Source organism: Gobio gobio, assembly GCF_949357685.1.
Source record: "Gobio gobio genome assembly, chromosome: 17".
Classification (NCBI taxonomy): domain Eukaryota; kingdom Metazoa; phylum Chordata; class Actinopteri; order Cypriniformes; family Gobionidae; genus Gobio; species Gobio gobio.
In genome coordinates, this window is record NC_137110.1 from 5,902,515 (window position 1) to 5,922,670 (window position 20,156).

At 37.0% G+C, this 20,156-nt stretch overlaps 1 protein-coding gene across 5 annotated transcripts in view; it reads left to right on the top strand.

Moving 5' to 3' along the window:
• Positions 1 to 20,156, top strand: part of chd6 (chromodomain helicase DNA binding protein 6) — a 65,964-nt gene that overhangs the window by 31,713 nt on the left and 14,095 nt on the right. For 3 of the 5 annotated variants that reach the window (XM_079840134.1, XM_079840130.1, XM_079840132.1), the window contains exons 12-29: positions 833 to 1,076; positions 3,336 to 3,512; positions 5,790 to 5,933; positions 8,618 to 8,873; positions 9,005 to 9,215; positions 10,798 to 10,993; positions 11,138 to 11,302; positions 11,925 to 12,104; positions 13,829 to 13,939; positions 14,204 to 14,406; positions 14,657 to 14,856; positions 15,849 to 16,008; positions 16,274 to 16,363; positions 16,477 to 16,580; positions 16,818 to 16,947; positions 17,051 to 17,126; positions 17,215 to 17,278; positions 18,802 to 19,057. In XM_079840134.1, the coding sequence (XP_079696260.1) occupies positions 833 to 1,076; positions 3,336 to 3,512; positions 5,790 to 5,933; positions 8,618 to 8,873; positions 9,005 to 9,215; positions 10,798 to 10,993; positions 11,138 to 11,302; positions 11,925 to 12,104; positions 13,829 to 13,939; positions 14,204 to 14,406; positions 14,657 to 14,856; positions 15,849 to 16,008; positions 16,274 to 16,363; positions 16,477 to 16,580; positions 16,818 to 16,947; positions 17,051 to 17,126; positions 17,215 to 17,278; positions 18,802 to 19,057 (2,967 nt within the window). The remainder of the gene's footprint in view (positions 1 to 832; positions 1,077 to 3,335; positions 3,513 to 5,789; positions 5,934 to 8,617; positions 8,874 to 9,004; positions 9,216 to 10,797; positions 10,994 to 11,137; positions 11,303 to 11,924; positions 12,105 to 13,828; positions 13,940 to 14,203; positions 14,407 to 14,656; positions 14,857 to 15,848; positions 16,009 to 16,273; positions 16,364 to 16,476; positions 16,581 to 16,817; positions 16,948 to 17,050; positions 17,127 to 17,214; positions 17,279 to 18,801; positions 19,058 to 20,156) is intronic. The other 2 variants (XM_079840131.1, XM_079840133.1) reach the window with 1 other exon arrangement.

Genomic DNA, 20,156 nt, shown 5'->3' on the forward strand with positions numbered 1-20,156 from the left:
AATATGCATGAACAACAATACTGCGGCATATAAGCATAATAAAAACAGCAACGTAAAATGTTGTATCCCACAGTAACGTTAATAAAACTTTAATACATTAGCTCACCCATGAACATGATTTCTGCCCCGTCGGATTGCTTTCCTTCAGCTGTCGGGATGGCAACTCCCATGATTCCACGCTCATTCACAGCGTCTTCAAGCTACGCCTTGTTATTGTTTTGTAAAGGCAACCTCTAGTGGTGAAACTTACATTCTGTGCCTTTAAATTTGTTTGTAAAATAATATAAAATAGGACTTTCAAGAAATCAAATCAATACTGATTAATCTATATATATTTTTTTATTAATTCAACATGTCAATTTAATCTTTTTTATAAAAAAAAACCCACAAAAAATTAAAACGAGCAATATATTGGTTTCAAAAGCCACTTTTTGTGTTTATATAAGGATTTTGTCAATAACAATGCAATGTCTTTATCTTTTATCTGACGTCTTTTATCGTTAAATATATTATTATATATAATACATTTAATGAATTTGAAAATGTGATGAATTTGGTTAATTTATAACCAATTTTTTTTTCATTAATTAATTTACAGCCCTAGCTCTAAGCAAATGCAATTAGCAACAATAAGCATATTTATTATTAATCTCGTGATCTTATGTTACCTAATAAACGCCTTAATAAAAACTACTGTATATAAAAAAATATGATTAGTGATCACAATTTTAGACCGCAGAAAGATGCTCATGCGACCGACTCTATATCCTGTTCCTCATAACTGCAGTCTGACGTGATTAATGAACACCTGACCATGTTTCTCTTGCTGTAGGAAAAACTGTATTCTGGCTGATGAGATGGGGCTGGGGAAGACCATCCAGTCCATCACGTACCTTTTCGAGATTTTCCTCATGGGTCTGAGAGGACCCTTCCTCATCATCGCCCCGCTCTCCACCATCACCAACTGGGAGAGAGAATTCCGCACATGGACCGAATTGAACGTCATTGTCTATCACGGCAGCCAGATCAGTCGGCAGATGATCCTGCAGTATGAGACGTACTACAGAGATGAACAGGTGGGTCCAAAGGAGTGATTCATTTTGAGTTGTGATTTCAGAGTCAATAGTTGGTTGAACAGAAGGACAGTATGGTTAGATTCACCAACATAACCAAATAAATATTTAAAGAAATAGATTTTGTTTGTAAGGTTGCATTAAATCAGAGATGGGCAAACTCAGTCCTGGAGGGCCACTGCCCTGCAGAGTTTAGCTCAAACCCTGATAAAACTCACTTGCCTGTGGGTGCGTCTCAATCAGCTGCCTAGTTCAGTAGTCAGGGCACTGATCAGGGAGTCAGCCCATTGACTTATGTCCTGATCAGTGCCCTGACTAGGGGTGGGCGATATAGCCTCAAAATGATATCACGATATTTCAAGAATATTTGCGATAACAATATTTATGACGATATAGAAAAAAAATATATGGTTAATACGTTTTATTGGTTATTGCAGCTGGTAGGCAACAGCATGTATTAGTGCAAACAAAACCATAACATAACATTTTAGTTTAACAATAACTAATGTAATTTATGCCATGCTCTGTCTGAATTTTTTATTCTGATTGGCTTGAAGGTGTGCAATAAAATCGTTTAATGCACAGGTAGTTCCAAGTCAGATGAATCCTCGTTCTATATTAATGTGCTGTTTTCATTTCAGGTGTGTTTACACAGAGCACTGTAATCGGTTTAAAGGTCCGAAAGTCCAAATGAAAATGCTGCATATAAACACTGTTTTCATAAGGATACACACATTTTTCTGAAGTGTTAAACTTTTTATTTTGTAACAAGTTATGAAGATAATGTTGGAATAATGACACAGACATAGCCTGGCCATCTCATCTGACAGTGTTTGTCCCAGGCACTTTCTACTTCAACTGCGCCTGAGGTGTTTCTTACAGCAACACCAGATCGGTTTAGATAAAGTCTTGTGTAAACTGTCCACAGAATCATTCAATCGGAATGATTTTAATCGGAATGACATAAAAGTGTGCATGTAAATGGGGCAATTGAAGCGCACACACACACACACACGTGTCACTCGCATTGAGAGAGCAGAGATCGCGCTGCACATTCATGAGCACAGAAACTTGATATTAACGCCGCCCTGCGATAAAATAGCTAAGTTACTGGATCACTACATTTATATTTCTCAGCAACGATGGGGTTACATCGCTATTTTTCAGTATTAAACCCACATCATCATTAAGAGAGACGCTGAACAGACGCAGTCACACAGGTACGAATTTCTCTCTCTCGATGATTAATCCAAATAAATTCTATAATCCATTCATTCAAATAAATTTAATCTTACGCACTATATCTCTGTGTCTGATTCAAAGAAGGCAGAATGCTAGATCTAACCAGCCGTAACTGACGAAAATAACTGTAAATGTTACCCTTCTGGTCAAATATTGCGCTGCAAACATCAATAGCAGCTTTAAGTTGTCAATTTTTAGTCAGTTGTCAAGAGGGCTGACCTCTTGTAACCAAGTAGCTCCCTTTTTAGGTACTAAGTCGTTATCGGAGGCTGACATGCTGCTCTTCGTGTATACTCTGACAGGTGTTGTTGTTGTGCGCGCTAGGGAACGTAAATGCGCCATACGCCATCGCGTCGCTATATCATTGATATCACGATATGACACTTTTTTATCATGTAAAAATGTATACCGGTATTATCGTGGACGGTATGATATGGCACACCCCTAGCCCTGACTACTGAACTAGGGAGCTGATTGAGGCGCACCCTGTAGCTTTCAAGTAATCCTGAAGGCATTGATTAGGTGGTTCAGGTGTGTTTGATTAGGGTTGGAACTAAACTCTGCAGGGCAGTGGCCGCCCAGGACCGAGTTCGCCCATCCCTGCATTAAATTCAAAATTCAAAAATGACAGCAAAGAAAACATTTATAATGTTACAAAAGATTTATATTTCAAATAAATGTTGTGTTCTTATCTATTTTATTTTCTATTTTAATAATAATCAGCACAACTGTTTTAAACATTGGTAATGATAATAAATGCTTCAGCATATTAAAATGATTTCTGAAGGATCATGTGACACTGAAGACTGATGCTGAATATTCAGCTTTGCATCACGGGGCAAAGTCTGCAGATTCAAATAGGAAACAGTTATTTTAAATTGTAATAGTGTTTCACATTATTAGTTTTTACTGTATTTTTTATTAATTAAATAGTGAGCATAAGAGACTGTCGAAAACCTGACCTCAAACTTTTGAATGGTAGTAAAATGCATTCACTCAGTCTTTCTTTTTCTCCTTCAGGGAAACATCATGTCTGGTCAGTTTAAGTTTCATGGCGTGATCACTACATTTGAAATGATAATGGCTGACTGTCCAGAGCTGAAGAAGATTAACTGGCGCTGTGTGGTGATTGACGAGGCCCATCGCCTAAAGAACCGCAACTGTAAACTGCTGGAGGGACTCAAACTCATGAACCTGGTCAGTTTAATATGCTTGTTTTTATTTAATTTTTTGGGTCATTTGTGGGCCGGAAAACTTGCAGACAGTTTGCAGACAGTTTTTTCAAGGTGTTCAGGTTTAAGTGCAGAAATGGGGAAGTGAAGCTGTCTGCGAGATAAACTACTGTGCTATCTCTCTTGCACACATCTCATTTTGCTGCCGAGTTCTGCTCCACTGCATTTACATACGCACATCCTCTCTGGACACAGAATGAGTAATCTCATCTCACTCGCTTTACATATCACTGCAGCGATGGCCAGTCTGTACAAACTTCATTTGACGCAGTGCTGTGTTTTTTTTATTAGTTGTCCACAGATGTATTTTGATGTACAGTGGCCCCAAAAAGTATTTGGACACATAAGGCGTATGATGCAATAGTGAATGACAACCAGAAAGTGTCTAAATAGTGTATTTGTGGTATTTTTATTTATTAAAAATGATCCAAAATCCATTTTTGAGCAAGTAGATAACAAGCCAGTGTTCAAAACGATCTCCTTACCTTAGCCTGATTCACAACGGTAAACTGGTAATAATGTGTTATAATTTGAGTGGTACTGGTAGCTTTCTGTGGGAAATTCGATCATGCCGCCGTTCGTCTTTGCATCATTACATCATGTCTGAATGCATAAAGGAGGAGTCCGGCTAGTTGGCTAGCACATGTGAGGATGCTGCAGGTGGCGGATCATTTAAAGCCTTTTCTCACAGCAGCTGGAATAATCAAACGTATCATTTTGATGGCGGATTGTAATCCAGAAAGGCCCAAATTACATCATCAGAGACAACTGGAGATTCACCCGTAGTCAAAAGCAAAAGATTAGACTGTACAGAAATTGAAATCTACCGATAATGCTAATACACACTAAATGCACACAATAACAATTTGAGAACAAAGTATAACAATAATCATTTGCCACTGTTTGATGAGATATGAGCTGAGCGATCGTTAGATTTAATCACCGTTGGTGCGCAATTTATTGTAATGCTTTTTTATCTCAGTTGGTCAGAACAAAGGACATGTTACTTACTTGTTCAGATGACACTTACCGGTGAAAATTAATATTTTGGTCATACTCCAAGACGTAGAATCTGTGATTGTGAAGTACAGTATCCACACCGGTGTGGTGACTGACAGCCACACATACTCCTCAAAACATTACATTCATTCATGCTGAGGAGCTGTAAAGATGATAATTTCACAAGTAACTGCAATTGCAGGTTTCAAACAGAGATGGTGACAAAGAGGCAAAACTTACAGAGTGTAGCTTTAAAATGTGTAAATAAATGCCACTCGATTTGATATATTTTATCTAATGAATTCATTTATCTTTAAGTGAGACTTCAGTGTCCAAATACTCTTTTGGTCCATGGTATAGAAACCCAGCAAGCAAGTCTCAGTTAACTTGCCCTGATACAGTCCGGCTATGAGTACCCACTTCTAGTCAAAATAACCTTGAATGTCGTTTTTGCCAAAATAACTTGTCAAGTAAACTTTATTTATATAGCGCTTTTTACAATGCAGATTGTTTCAAAGCAGCTTCAAAGTGTTAAACAGGAAAATAATGCAACAGAATTTGATCCGGCTGTACAGAAAGGAGAAAACGGGAATGTCATCAGCTCATTTCAGTTATCATACAGTGACAATGTGGGCATTAGATCAGTAATTTAGTTGATATGGTTAATTTAGTTTACTAATTAGATTTATTTGGATATTTAGTTGAAAATTTAGTGTCCCCAACTGAGCAAGCCAAGCCAAAGGTGAAAACTTGTGGGATGTTTGATATTCCATCATGTAAGCGAAGTCAACAGTGATTACAAGGTGTTTGGTTTCATTTCTTTGATATGTTCATGTTCTTGATGGCTAGTCTATTCTTGGGCTATGGTTAGACGTGTATTACATTTTCACTGACAGCCCACATTTTGCCTTGTTTTAGCCTAGATGTCGGGGCTGTGTTTGGACAGCTATTAGACATCTTTTAAGCACAAAATTGCTTGCTGGGAATATTCTTTCTTGTTGAAGCCAAAATGAGTGATACTAGATAAAATCCAGTTTAATATTTCCCAGTCTTGTTCCTCCATCTTCTCCCCATAATTTCCTGTGCTATCTTTCACCATCTATATAGATAAAAGTATTAAAAAGTAAAAAAATAGAAGTATACAGTCGCCTGAGAGAGTTAGTATAGATATCTTTAAAATGTACATACATTTTAGTGAATCAGTAGGCTGAACTTAATGTTTCTATGCCTTTTCTCCCTCAAGGAACATAAAGTCCTTCTCACAGGAACCCCTTTGCAGAACTCAGTTGAGGAACTCTTCAGTCTGCTTAACTTTCTCGAACCCTCACAGTTCCCTTCTGAGACCACATTTCTGGAGGAGTTCGGAGACCTAAAGACGGAGGAGCAGGTGAGAACTAATCCTCAAATGCTTGATAGGAAATTTATGATCGTGCCTAATGGGCTGTATGGAGTAGATAAACATTCACACACCTTCACCTCCAATTATCCGAGCCACCTGGATTCTTGCTAACATCCTAATAGGGCTGCCCTCGAATAAGGATTTTTCTAGTCGACTAGTAGTCGCTCATTTAAGCGTTTAGACTACTAATCGCGTGTTTAAATTAATAAGCCATAAATCATGATAATGAGCTTTTAATTGCCTATAAATAATACATAAGCCCTATTCGGACAGTAATTGTTTCTCACGTGAAAGTCTGTAAAAATAAATTTGTGATAAAAACTTGTGCATTCGGATGGTGATTTATTCATGGTGGAGGAGCGAGTTTTGTGATCCTGCCGACTGGGAATGTGCTCACGTGGTCAATAACATGATTTTATGCTGTAAATAAAATGTAATATGCTTGGTATGATAAGAATAAATGCATATTTAATTTAATAATAGGAAAATAATATCCTAATTATCATTTAATTATTTAAATATGTTTAAAAATAGGAAGATATATAGACGCACATTATAGTTAAAATATAGTCTTGTATTTTATCTCAAAATAAAGGATGTCATTTTATTCCACATGGAAATGAGCGGAAATAAGTTAATACAGCCTCTTATTTACATGAGGTTAACATAATGCTGTTTGGTTATTTTAACATATATAATTGCTGCCGTAATAATGGCCCATTTCAAATGTTTACGTGCTTTTCTTGCGTCTAGCGGTGATGAAATATATTGCTCTTGTAAATACTTGCCAGTATTTCAGTAATAAAAGTCTAGATCTTTAAAATGCATCCAAATTACAGCATAGCACAATCGTATGGTGCTCTGCAGTGGTCAAAAAGGATATAAACTGAATTTTGAAGTGTTATATTCTTGAAAACTCAGAGATGTGGATTCGGATTGGAATTGAATTACCACACAACCTTGGTGTTTGTCAGAAAAACAGTAGGTAATTCGGCTGGGGATTTTTATGCGGGTGGTGGGAGAAAAACACTGACATTTTGGATTCGGACGGCAATAAAATCACTACCCCCTGTAAATTATGAAAATACGTTACGACCCCACGAGAAACAAATACCTATATAGGCTATAGTCTAATCAGTGCTCAAATGCATGCATAAAGCTTGCCACAGCGCATGGGCAAACATAATGATTATGAGTATGTCGTGAAAAAACAGTAGTCTACTCGTCAACTCTGCAGTGAATGCATCTATATGCATGTTTACAGATTACATGAGAATATTGTTTTCCACTTGAATTGGTTGACAATCACTTGTCATTTCAAGCTTTCTACAGATATTTTTCTCATGTCTGTGAGGCAAGTAAAGCTGAGTTTCGGTTCATTTTTGTTATGAGCTCAAGTTCACTAAGACAGAGATGGCAGAAAGCGTGTCCTGTTTGTTTTCTTTACTTGTGAAAGTTGCAACCACTTACATGTTTCAAGTGATAAGCCATATTTGAGGTCGATGAATGATGGGCAAATGGATTTCCTGCTGTTAACGATCTGTCCCTCACCGACTGTGTGATTTAATTTTGCCACTTCTTGTGTTTTTTTTTTCTGCGACTAACCAACTAATAAAATTTAGGTCGACCAAGCCTCTTCTAGTCAACTAACAGTTAGTTGGGCAGCCCTACATCCTAAGTTGGCAATACTGAAAAACTCAAAATAGCCAAATAAAGTGCTGCAGGGATGACAAAGTTAGCATCACAGTGGTTCCCTCAACAAAATGCCAATAGGATTTTTCCATTCGTTTTTGGATTTGTGCGGAAGATAAGTTGTGACCATGAAACATTAATGATTCAAGATAATCGTCACAAATTAAAACAACTGAATTTAGAAGCCTAAATGCAATCAACTGAAAAAAAAAAAGGTTAAAAAAAGCTATAAACTAACTACACCATGGTCACAGGAGCTTTTTCTGTCTTTATTTAAAATATACAAGTTGGAAAGTTTGAGCTAAAGGATTAGTTTACTTCAGAATTAAAATTTCCTGATAATCTACAACGGGTTGAAGGGCCAAATTGCAGTTTCTACATGATCCCAGACGAGGAATAAGGGTCTTATCTAACAAACGAATCATTTTCTAAAAATATTAATTACATTTCTATACTTTTTAACAACAAATGCTCGTCTTGCACTAGCTTTGCGACGCGCCACACATTATGTAATCATGGTGGAAAAGTCACGTGTGACATAGGCAAAAGTTTTTTTGTTTTTTTTTGGCCTACATCACGTGACCTTTCCACCATGATTGTGTTTATACTTTGCAAGAGCATGAGTATAAACACAAGGTTGTTCAAGTGGACTAGTGAGTAGATGATTTTACCTGTTCGCCGCAATGATGTTTAGCCACTCATTGAGACACTTGTTAGCAACTACCTTTTTAATAATTTTTTTAAGTAAAAGCTTTTTTAAAAAAAAAAAAAACAAGTGGGGTAATACTGATGTATTTTATGTCATAGTATAAAACGTGAAAATATCTTGAGCTCAGACTTTATTTCAGGCATTTAACCAAAACCCATTGATTTTGGGATGATGGAATCAGAGGTGCAAAAGTGCATGGCCTGATTATTGTTGATTTAGATGATGATAAATGTGCCCAGCTTTGACGTGAGAAATATCAACATTCCCACAGGTAAAGAAACTGCAAGCCATTCTGAAGCCCATGATGTTGAGGAGACTGAAGGACGATGTGGAGAAGAATCTTGCCCCTAAAGAGGAGACAATCATCGAGGTGGAGCTCACCAACATTCAGAAGAAATACTACCGCGCCATTCTAGAGAAAAACTTTGGCTTCCTTGCCAAGGGAGCGAACCAGCACAACATGCCCAACCTCATCAACACGATGATGGAGCTTCGCAAGTGCTGCAATCACCCATACCTCATTACAGGTGACATCTGGGGTTTAGATCAAGTGTGAATATGACAATTCTTGAAATATCCTGGTTGCCGTTCTCTACATCTCAGTAGTCACACCTCTAATTTGTAGTGCTGACATACTCTCCCATCTACCTTTCGTCAGGTGCTGAAGAAAAGATCCTTGAGAGCTTCAGGAAAACCTACAGTTCTGACGCTGTGGATTTTCAGCTGCAGGCAATGATCCAGGCCGCTGGTAAACTAGTGCTTATCGACAAGTTGCTGCCCAAACTGCTGGCCGGAGGACATAAAGTGCTGGTGTTTTCCCAGATGGTTCGATGCCTTGATATACTGGAGGACTACCTCATTCAGAGGAGGTGAGACGGCTGGTTATTACACAGTGACATTAGTCATACTTCTATAAAAAATATTCAGCTGTTTTTGAGGCCGTGAATGAGAAAATAGACTGAAAAAAGAATGTCAACATGAAATAAAAACCCGGTTTTCATCACTTTTTGCTTTACTTCAAGGATAGTCATGAAAAACTGAATTTTAAAATAGTAAAATTTGATATTTCAAAGCCTTGAAAGGTTGTGGAAATGTATAAAATATGAAAAAGTCATATCGTTTTTTTTTGTTGAAATTCCTGTTTATGCTCATTTCGAAAATGTAGAAATTCATTGGTCAAAACTTATGGGAACCCCGTATCTTATTTATACATTATTCCACAGAAAAGAAAGTATGTTTTTATTTTTTTCATATAATTATTTTGCTTCCCTCGGAAATATGTCTCATATACATACGGTTTGTTTCGACAAATATCTAGTTTACTCTATTCATTACAATATATATGTACATTTAATGTAAACATACACCACTGTTCATACGTTTGGGGTCAGTCAAATTTATGTTTTTGAAATAATTTATTTAGCAAGATGCATTAAATTGATAAAAAGTGACTGAAAGGCTTCCATTGTTATAGTACATTTCTATTTAAAAAAATGCTGTTCTTTTGAAAACGTATCAGTTTCCACAAAAATATTAAGCAGCCCAACAGTTTTCAACATTGATAATAATAAATTTATCTTAAGCAGCAAATCATCAAATTAGAATGATTTCTGAAGGATCATGTGACACTGAAGACTGGAGTAATGATGCTGAAAATTCAGCTTTGATCACAGGAATAAATTACATTTTACAATATATTAAAATAGAGAACATTTATTTTAAATTGTAATAATATTTCACAGTATAATTACTGTATATCAAATAAAAGCAGCCTTGGTAAGCATAAGATACTTCTTTCAAAAACATAAAAAAATCTTACCAGTCACAAACTTTTGAATGGTTGATTACATTAACACACACACATGCTCATTCTATATACCCTAACCATTAACAACATGTATTCTTATTTCACTTATTTCTGTGCCTTAATTTAATTATTATATTGATTAATAATACATTGTTAGCTAATCTGTGTGCTTTGTATATGTGCATTTCTGAAATGCCTAACGTGGACAAATCACTTTAAATTGCAATGTAGACACATGCATTTTCTGTGAAGAAAATACAAATACAAATAAATGTGAATTGAATTTAATTGAAATATCACTATTTCAAAACATAGGGCTAAAACAGCAAACAAATATGACCGCTAGATGCAGGAAATGTCGGTTACACTTTAGTATGGGGAACACACATTCACTATTATCTATGGGTTTTGCCTCAATAAACTCCTAATTACTGCATATTAATAGATAGTAAGGTTGTCGTTAAGTTTAGGTATTGGGTAGGATTAAGGGATGTAGAATGTGATCATGCAGGCATTAATAAGTGCTTTATAAGTACTAATTAGCAGCCAATATCCTAGTAATATGCATGCTAATAAGCAACTAGTTCATAGTGAGAATTGAACCCTAAAATAAAGTATTACTGAAATTTGTATGCTGTGTGTAGGTATACATACGAACGGATTGATGGGAGAGTTCGGGGGAATCTACGGCAGGCTGCCATTGATCGCTTCAGCAAGGTGGACTCCGACCGCTTCGTGTTTCTCCTCTGCACACGAGCAGGAGGTCTGGGCATCAACCTCACCGCCGCGGACACCTGTATTATATTCGACTCGGACTGGAACCCGCAGAACGACTTGCAGGTGAATGCGCAGCGTCTTTTATATATCCAGTGGAGCGGACTCTCTCATTTAGCGATTTCCATCACATATATAAAATACCTTTTATCAACAAACAAAAGCCTTTCCAAGCCTTTTTTTTAAATAAACATGCTTTGAATTTCACAGGCTCAAGCTCGCTGCCACCGGATCGGTCAAAGCAAAGCGGTGAAAGTGTATCGACTTATCACACGGAACTCGTATGAGAGGGAGATGTTTGACAAGGCCAGTCTGAAGCTAGGATTGGACAAGGCTGTTCTGCAGGACATCAACCGCAAGGGCAGTCTCAATGGGGTGAGGGATCCACAACATTCTGCCAGTGTTGATTTGATAAAATGTATCAGCCTTAATCAAAAAAAGAAAATGATATATCCCAAACTGGGGTCTGCTAACCCCTGGGGTGATGAAAAGCTAATCATTTATCAGAGAACCATAAACATGCAAATGTGTTGTTCAATTATTTAAATATTAACTTAAAATCTCAAGGGAACTCAGCTGATAAAAAAAGGTTTGGAATCCCTGCTGTAAAATCTCTCCAAGAAACACATCTAAAGAGAACATCAAGACCCATCGTGATTTTGGAAAGTTTTGCTTCCTTTTTTCCGCTGAGATAAAACAGTTAGAAATGAAAAAGACTCTATTGAGCTTTTACAAGACTGTGTATGTCTTTTTATTTTATTTTGTTTGTTCATGTAAAACAACAACAACAATACAACAATTTCAGTAAGAATATTTTAAAGAGTATTTTGCAGATAAATTCACTACTTGTGTTCAGTGAGTTTTAAATTTTGAACCTTGGGCAGACAGAAATGTAATGGTTTTATTTCTTCATCAGAGGTGTTATATTTCATTTATGTCATGGCTTGGTACACTGACTAGGACAGTATTGGCTAATTACTGTACCTTCCTCTTTCAGGTTCAGCAACTGTCTAAGATGGAGGTAGAAGATCTTCTCAGGAAGGGGGCGTACGGGGCGCTCATGGATGAGGAAGATGAGGGCTCTAAATTTTGCGAGGAGGATATTGATCAGATCCTGCAGCGCCGCACACAGACCATCACAATCCAGTCTGAGGGGAAGGGATCAACTTTTGCCAAGGTATACATCCTGGGATACACTACCGTTTAAAAGTTGTTGTTTTTTATGTTGTTCTTTATGCTCACCAAGGCTGCTTGTATTTTATCAAAATTACAGTAAAAAATATTTATATTTTAATATATTTTATTCCTGTGATGGCAAAGCTGTATTTTCAGCATCATTACTCCAGTCTTCAATGTCACATGATCCTTCAGAAATCATTCTAATATGATGATTTGCTGCTCAAAAAACATTTATATTATCAATGTTGAACACAGTTGAGTTGCTTAATATTTTTGTGGAAACCATGATACATTTTTAAAAATATCATTTCAAATAGCATTTATTTGTTAGTTTACTTAGTTTACTTAAAAATGAAAATTTCCTGATAATTTACTCACCCCAATGCCATCCAAGATGTTCATGTGTTTCTTTCTTCAGTGGAAAAGAAATTAAGCTTTCTTGAGGAAAAAAGATTTTTCTCCACATAATGGACTTCAATGGCAACCAAAATGTTGGAAGTCCAAATCAATGCAGTTTCAAAGGGCTTCAAAGGGCTTTTGCTTTCTGGCGAAACCATCGTTTTTTAAAATATACTTTTTAACCTAAATTGCTTTACACGAAAAATAAAAACACCACGGATTGCGCAATCCAGTGTTTACAAAGCACTCGTGTGAGGACTAATACATCCATTAGCAAAAAAGGTTAAACAATGATGTCGGGTGATTTTGAAGTTGGGAGATGGAGTTTTTTTTGTAAAGGGTTTTTTGTATTGGTCTTCGCACATTCGCTCGGGGCGGTACTTCTGCTTACGTCTAGCGTGACCTTTCCGACGTGATTGCGCAATCCGTGGCACATCTCAGAGCAGCGCAAGATGAGCAATTTAGGTTAAAAAGTATATAAATGTAAAAATTTTTCTTCAAAATGGCCAGTTTGGCTAGATAAGACCCTATTCCTCATCTGGGATCATTCAGAGCCTCTGAAGCCCTTCCTTTGAAACTGCATTGATATGGACCTTCAACCGTTGGTTGAAATTGATGTACATTATGTGAAAACAAATCCTGGAATGTTTTCCTCAAAAACTAAAAAAATTTTCCGACTGAAGAAAGAAAGACACGAACATCTTAGATGAGATGGGGGTGAGTAAATTATCAGGACTTATATTTTCATTTTAAAGTGAACTTATCCTTTAATTATAAATGTCTTTACTGTCATTTTTGAGCAATTTAATGCATTCTTGCAAAGTATTAATTTCTTTAAAAAAAAACGTTACTGACCCCAAACTTTTTATCTGTGTGTGTGTGTGTGTGTGTGTGTGTGTGTGTGTGTGTGTGTGTGTGTGTGTGTGTGTGTGTGTGTGTGTGTGTGTGTGTGTGTGTGTGTGTGTGTGTGTGTGTGTGTGTGTGTGTGTGTGTGTGTGTGTGTGTGTGTGTGTGTGTGTGTGTGTGTGTGTGCGTGTGTGTGTCAGATCCACAATCCATCTCTCTATATAAATGTCTACAAATGTTAGATTGGGACTTTATGTGCTAAATTGAGATTTGTAAAAATGTTGTGAGATGTGATATGGATCAAATCCAATGATCAGTGTTTTTTCTTGGTATCAATTTTTTTGTCAGTAAAAAGGGAGGTTATGCAATTGTAAAAGATGAATAAGTATTGCATGTATCAGTAAAACACAGGCTTTTACATGTGTGATCTCTGTCTTGATAAAGTGCTTATAATTCTTTGTTATTTACCAATTCCAGGCGAGCTTTGTGTCTTCAGGGAACCGTACAGACATCTCTCTGGATGATCCAAACTTTTGGCAAAAGTGGGCCAAAATTGCTGAACTGGAAATTGACTCAAAGGCAGAAAAGGTAAAAAATGGTTTAAAAGCTAAAGCTTTGAATATGAGCTCACTGTGATTCAGGTGGTGTAGTGCCAGAGAATCAGCTCATAGACTTCACCAGAGAGAGAGAGAACGGGTGGTCATTTGAATATCAGCTGAGTCAAAACAGATGGCTTGCATTAATGTGTGATTGTGAATGTGTGCGCTCTAGACTGTTTGCATATTGGTGGCATTTAAGGAGAGAAATATTGTGACGGCAACACTTTCTGACTCACGTCTTTGTCTCTGCCAGGAGAGTCTGGTGATCGACACACCTCGCGTACGGAAGCAGACGCGTCACTACAATTCGTTTGAGGACGATGAACTGATGGAGTTCTCCGAACTGGACAGCGACTCAGAGGAACGACCCTGTCGCACAAGACGTCTCAGTGATCGCAACAGACGCTACCTCCGAGCAGAGTGCTTCAGAGTGGAGAAAAACCTTCTTATTTTTGGGTCAGTTTCATTTGCTTTTGGCTGCCGACTCATTCCTTCTGGGACACCTTCTGTTGCCCTATAACAGGCTCTGAATCAAATTACTGTTTTTAAACAAGTATTACAAAAAAACTCAACATAGACCGTTTTCTGCAGTTTCATTTGCCGATCAAGCAGACCATATATTGAAATAAATATTGTAGCCATAAATTAGGCTATATGCAAGCTATACATCTCAGACTCTGATGAAATGTCTTTGCTTTTTGTTCAGGTGGGGTCGCTGGAAGGATATTCTCAATCATGGGCGTTTTAAATGGCACCTGTCGGAGCGAGACATGGAGGTGCTGTGCAGGGCTCTCCTGGTCTACTGTGTTCGCCATTATAAAGGAGACGACAAAATTAAAAGCTTCATCTGGGATCTGATCACACCCACTAAAGACGGACATAATCAAGCACTGCAAAACCACTCAGGTTATTAATGGATTATTTCACAGCCTCAATCATTTTTTTTTGCATCAATTCATACATTTCTTATGAATTAATCTTCTTTATTTGCGATTAACCATAATCAATTGACATTTAAATAGAACAATAAATTAATCATTTAATAGTTAACATTCATATTACAACTGCACCATATTCTGTTTTTTTAAAGGTTTTTATTCCATTTTAAAATGTAAAAAAATTAGTGCTGTCAAATCGATTAATCGCGATTAATCGCATCCTAAATAAATGTTTGTGTTTGCATATGTGTGTACTGTGTATAATTATGTACACATAAATACACACTCTTTAATGTATATATTAAAGAAATTTTTTCATATATATATATATATATATATATATATATATATATATATATATATATATATATATATATATATATATATATATATATATATATATATATAAATATAACACATCTTTATAATGTATACATAATAATTATAACACAGTACACACATATTATACAAACATAAACTTTTATTTTGGATGCGATTAATCACAATTCTAAAATGTAATGAAATATACTTAATTCATTGATTAATAAATACTATTTTTATTTAAAATATTTAAATTTACATTTTAATTTGTTTGCTACTAATTCAATTAATAATTAAATTGATCATTAGTTTAATTTAAACCAATAATCATTTTAAAATGTAAATAATAATCGTATTAATGTCCATATATAATAGTGAATACATCCACAAGTTACATCATGAAGGCTTTCACCGCTTGAATGATCACTGAAAACATTTGTGCTGACATTGATCAACAGTCAGTATGTTTAATCAATAAAATGAATGAAAATTAAACGTTTATTAATCATAAGCATCCCTAATTCTTGATTATTTGTTTATTTAAATCGAATGAACTGACTGGATTTCATACAATTGTTGCATAATAACAAAAAAAGTAAAGATGTAAAGAATTGTTATGAAATACTTGCGTTTCACCAGGTCTGTCTGCTCCTGTCCCGCGGGGTCGTAAAGGCAAGAAGCTGAAGAACCAGTTGAGTCCACCTGAGCTTAAGAATGCCGACTGGCTGGCCCACTGTAACCCAGAGGTCGTGCTTCAGGACGACAGCTACAAGAAACACCTCAAACAACACTGCAACAAGTAAGACTTCATAAATACTACAAGCATGTTCAAAATTACATTCTGTGATGCATGCAGATAAACATGTAGAAATTGTGTAATGTCAGTGTAGCAAAAATACATTTTGCTCCCTACATAAATAGTGAGTACTCTAATCGGGGTGCATAATTAAGATTTTCCTACATCCTGCAAGTCATAAAATATATTTGATCTCATAATACTGAAATAATAACAATTTATATACGAGTTTTAATTGTGTGATCATCATGTATCCTGACATGAACAGGGTGCTACTGAGGGTGCGGATGCTGTACTATCTGAAGGTTGAAGTGCTGGGGGAGGCGGCTGATCAGGCTCTTGAAGGGATCCCAGCCAGGTACTACATGGCCTACAATCCATTTTAACCTCATGAATACTCACTGAATTCTGTATAAAGCAGTTGTCATTGTACAGTAGCCTAATATGTAAGGATCTGTGTGTTTTCTGCAGTAAACTGGAGGTAACCCTGCCTGACATCGACTACATCGAGATCCCAACTATTTGGTGGGATGCTGAGGCGGATAAATCACTGCTTATTGGAGTTCACAAACATGGTGAGACATCATCATAAAAGAATGGGTGTAACCGTCACACCCAGTTTTGTGATGCAATTCTCATGCAAACACAATATTGCAATGGAAATCTGTGCGGACACACATACAAACAGGGCATTTTTGTTACTTTTTAGCAAAATGTGATGCATTTGAATGCATCTTTTTAAATGCTTTAAATGGCCATATGGTCTATATGCTTTCATCACATGCACTAACTTGTCCTTGTGTCTCATACAGGGTATGAGCGGTATAATGCCATGCGTGCTGACCCTGCTCTGTGCTTCCTGGAGCGGGTGGGTATGCCTGATGTCACTGCACTGACAGTAGAACAAGGTGGAGCAGAAACCGCTTCCGATGCACCTGATAGGTAATATCCTTTGAAATGAGCAGCGTAGTTGTGTGTGTGTGTGAATATAACAATTGCACCTTTTGATTCTTACAATCCTAAACACGTGTTTCTTCTTGTGCAGTATCAGCAAGAGTGATGAAATTAAAGAGGAAAACGACATGAAGTCTGAGGAATTAGAAGAGAAAGTAGAGATCAAGGTAATAACTGGAAGTCAAAAGAATATGAGGCCAGATTAATTTGGCTAAGCGTTTTAACCAAATGCTCAGACTGTTAATTTAAGTAAAGTTTTCTTTTACAAAGGAGGAGCCCATGTCAGAGGAAACAGGGAAAAATGACACTACAGTGACAGGTATTGAAACCCTCCTTGTGTATTTATTCGTTCATGCATGTTTTGAAATGTAACGGTTACTGTTGTAACTAAACCTTTAATTGTTTGTTAATACTTTTTGGGGGGTGGTCACACTAGCTTTTCTGCATGCAAAGTAATGTCGCACCCCGGATCGCACTTAAAGGGATTGTTCACCCAAAAATGAAAATTAACCCAATGATTTACTCACCCTCAAGACATCCGAGGTGTATATGACATTCTTCTTTCAGACGAAGAAAGTCTGAGTTACATTACAAAAGTCCAGGCTAATCCAAGCATTATAATAGCAGTAATAGTTGCTCTGTTTTTGAAGTCCATAAAAAATGCATCTGTCAGTCAAATAACTGCACCACACGGCTCTGGGGTGTTTATAAAGGCCTTCCGAAGCGAATCGATGCTTTTGTGTAAGAAAAATATCCATATTTAAAAATGTATAAAAAAAATTTCCCACGCCATCACTTATCGAATAAGGTTTCATTTGTCTGATAAGAGGTAAAAAAATAACACATACTGTTGGGTTTCTCGCAGAAACCGATCGTTTCGTGTGTTAAGACATCAATGTGTCGCCACGAGCCGCATGGTTTAATAAGGATTCGTATGTCTGTGTGTTTTTACTCTCATTGCTCTCATACTCTAAAATATCTCCATTGACATGCATTATAAGACTATAACACTGCAACAGTTGGAGTTAAAAATCTTCATTTGTGTTCTACTGAAGAAACAAAGACACCTACATCTTGGATGCCCTGGGGGTAACAGATAAACATATACATTTTGTTTTTAGGTGAACTATCCCTTTAAACAACAGGATGTGATGTCACACTCCAGGAAATCTATTTTGAATATATTCTAAATTATTTACTTTTGTAACACCTTCCAATACTGGATAAATTGAGAAAATTTGCCAGCCATAAACTATAAATATATATTTCGCATTCTCTTGTATATTTCTGCCAAATATGAGGACATTTTGTTACTAGTTGTCTTGCCATTTTGAGCCATTCATTTTGGTTCTGAAGTTTTAAGACAATTAACATTTTGACATACTACCTTTCGTCAATGATACACAACAGCTAGTGATCCTTAGTAGATCTTTTGCATCTCATATGCAGACTTTTGGACCCTGCTGGAAATAATTTTTCTCCATTTTCACACTGAAGGTCAGCTTGAATCCTCTATTGGACAGATATTATAATTTTAATTAAAAAAATTACAGGTCAGAGTTCTCAAAACTAGTATGCAACAAAAGACAAACATTTTCAAAACAAAATGTACTGAACTGCTCACTAGCATTGGCATCCGTATGAATCCAACACAAAACCTAAAGTGACCGCCCCTTAAGATGATCTTACTAGATTGCAACATAAAGCATTTGAGTAGCAGTAGCAGTATTTTCGTTAGCTATTTGAGTAGCAGTATTTGCTTTAGCTATTTGAGTAGCAGTAGCAGTATTTGCTTTAGCTATTTGAGTAGCAGTCGAGTCTAAAGTTGCATTTCTTTTAAAGGGGGCTTTGCAGCATCTCTCGCAGGAGACTTAATTACGGAGATGATGGAACAGGGGCGGATACAGTGGCCGGCAGGCTCGGCTCTTACAGCACGCCTACGCCGCCTCATTACTGCATATCAGCGCTACACACGCCGTGAGCCGCTTCGTCATGATTTCCTCTTACACGATGGACTTGCACCTGTGACATGGCAAATTGGAGAGTTTAGGCACTGCACAACTGAGCCTGACCCACTGTTTTTGGAGTGGCAACGAAGGTATGTGATGTGACGGCAGTTTTGTTGTTTAGTCATGGTTGTATTGCTGATACTAATGGTTCAAGTCATGTTGACATGATCATGATAGATGATGATCACACAAGATCTCAGGTTTTTTTTTTTGTTATGCTGCATTCACACCAAACGTGAATAGAGTGTCAAAATCGCATCTACCGTGTCTAGTTGGACGCTTGAACATTTTGAATCCGTTCGCGCGTACACAGCAAATTGGCGTACACGCGCGTATAAATTGAGCATTTGAAGCGAAATAGACGCGCGTTCAATGCAACACCACTCTGCCTCTTTTCATTTTCATTAAACATATATATTAAACATTAATAGCCACACAAATGTGGTCCAGGCAACTCCTTACATTATCTTCACTGCATGTATATTTAAATATCCTTAAAAAATAATGTTATGAAACTTCTCTTTGCCCTCAGTCAAAACGATTAGGCAGACAACAAATTATAGATTCATGACACCAAAGATTGGCCGTTAGATCCACACAAGACGAACCGCTACAGGACATCAGAGTCAGCGGCAAACGTCAGAAGGACTGGCCGAGGAAAGACTGCTCTCGCTGGGGTTAATGAGCGCTGAGTGCCCGGTGATCGCCTGGATCTCACAACTCCAAAAACGCAAGAATATATATTTTTTAAAATAGGCGCTCTCTTTATAAATAAACCACAGATTTGAGCTTTAAACAACTACATTCTCACCTGAAAAAGTCTTAAATCCTCATTTTGTGACACAATAGTTGTATTTTTAAATTATGCAGGGTTTCTCATCACGTCACTTTACCACGTGACAGCAGCAAGCAGGCTCCTGATTGGTTAACGCGGCGCTAATTGACGGCAAAGTTCAAATTTTTTAACTCAGCGTCAGACGCTAATTCGCTTCAAAGTAGGGCTGAAACGATTCATCGAGTTACTCGATTAACTCGATTGCAAAAATTCCTCGAGACAAAAATTCAAGATTTTTCAAGATGCTAAATTCGCGTCCAATGCGCCGCGCAAAACGCGTCTATCATGCCACAGGACCTCCAGACGCGCGTCAACGCGCCTATACATTGACTTAACATTGAAATCACTCGCTC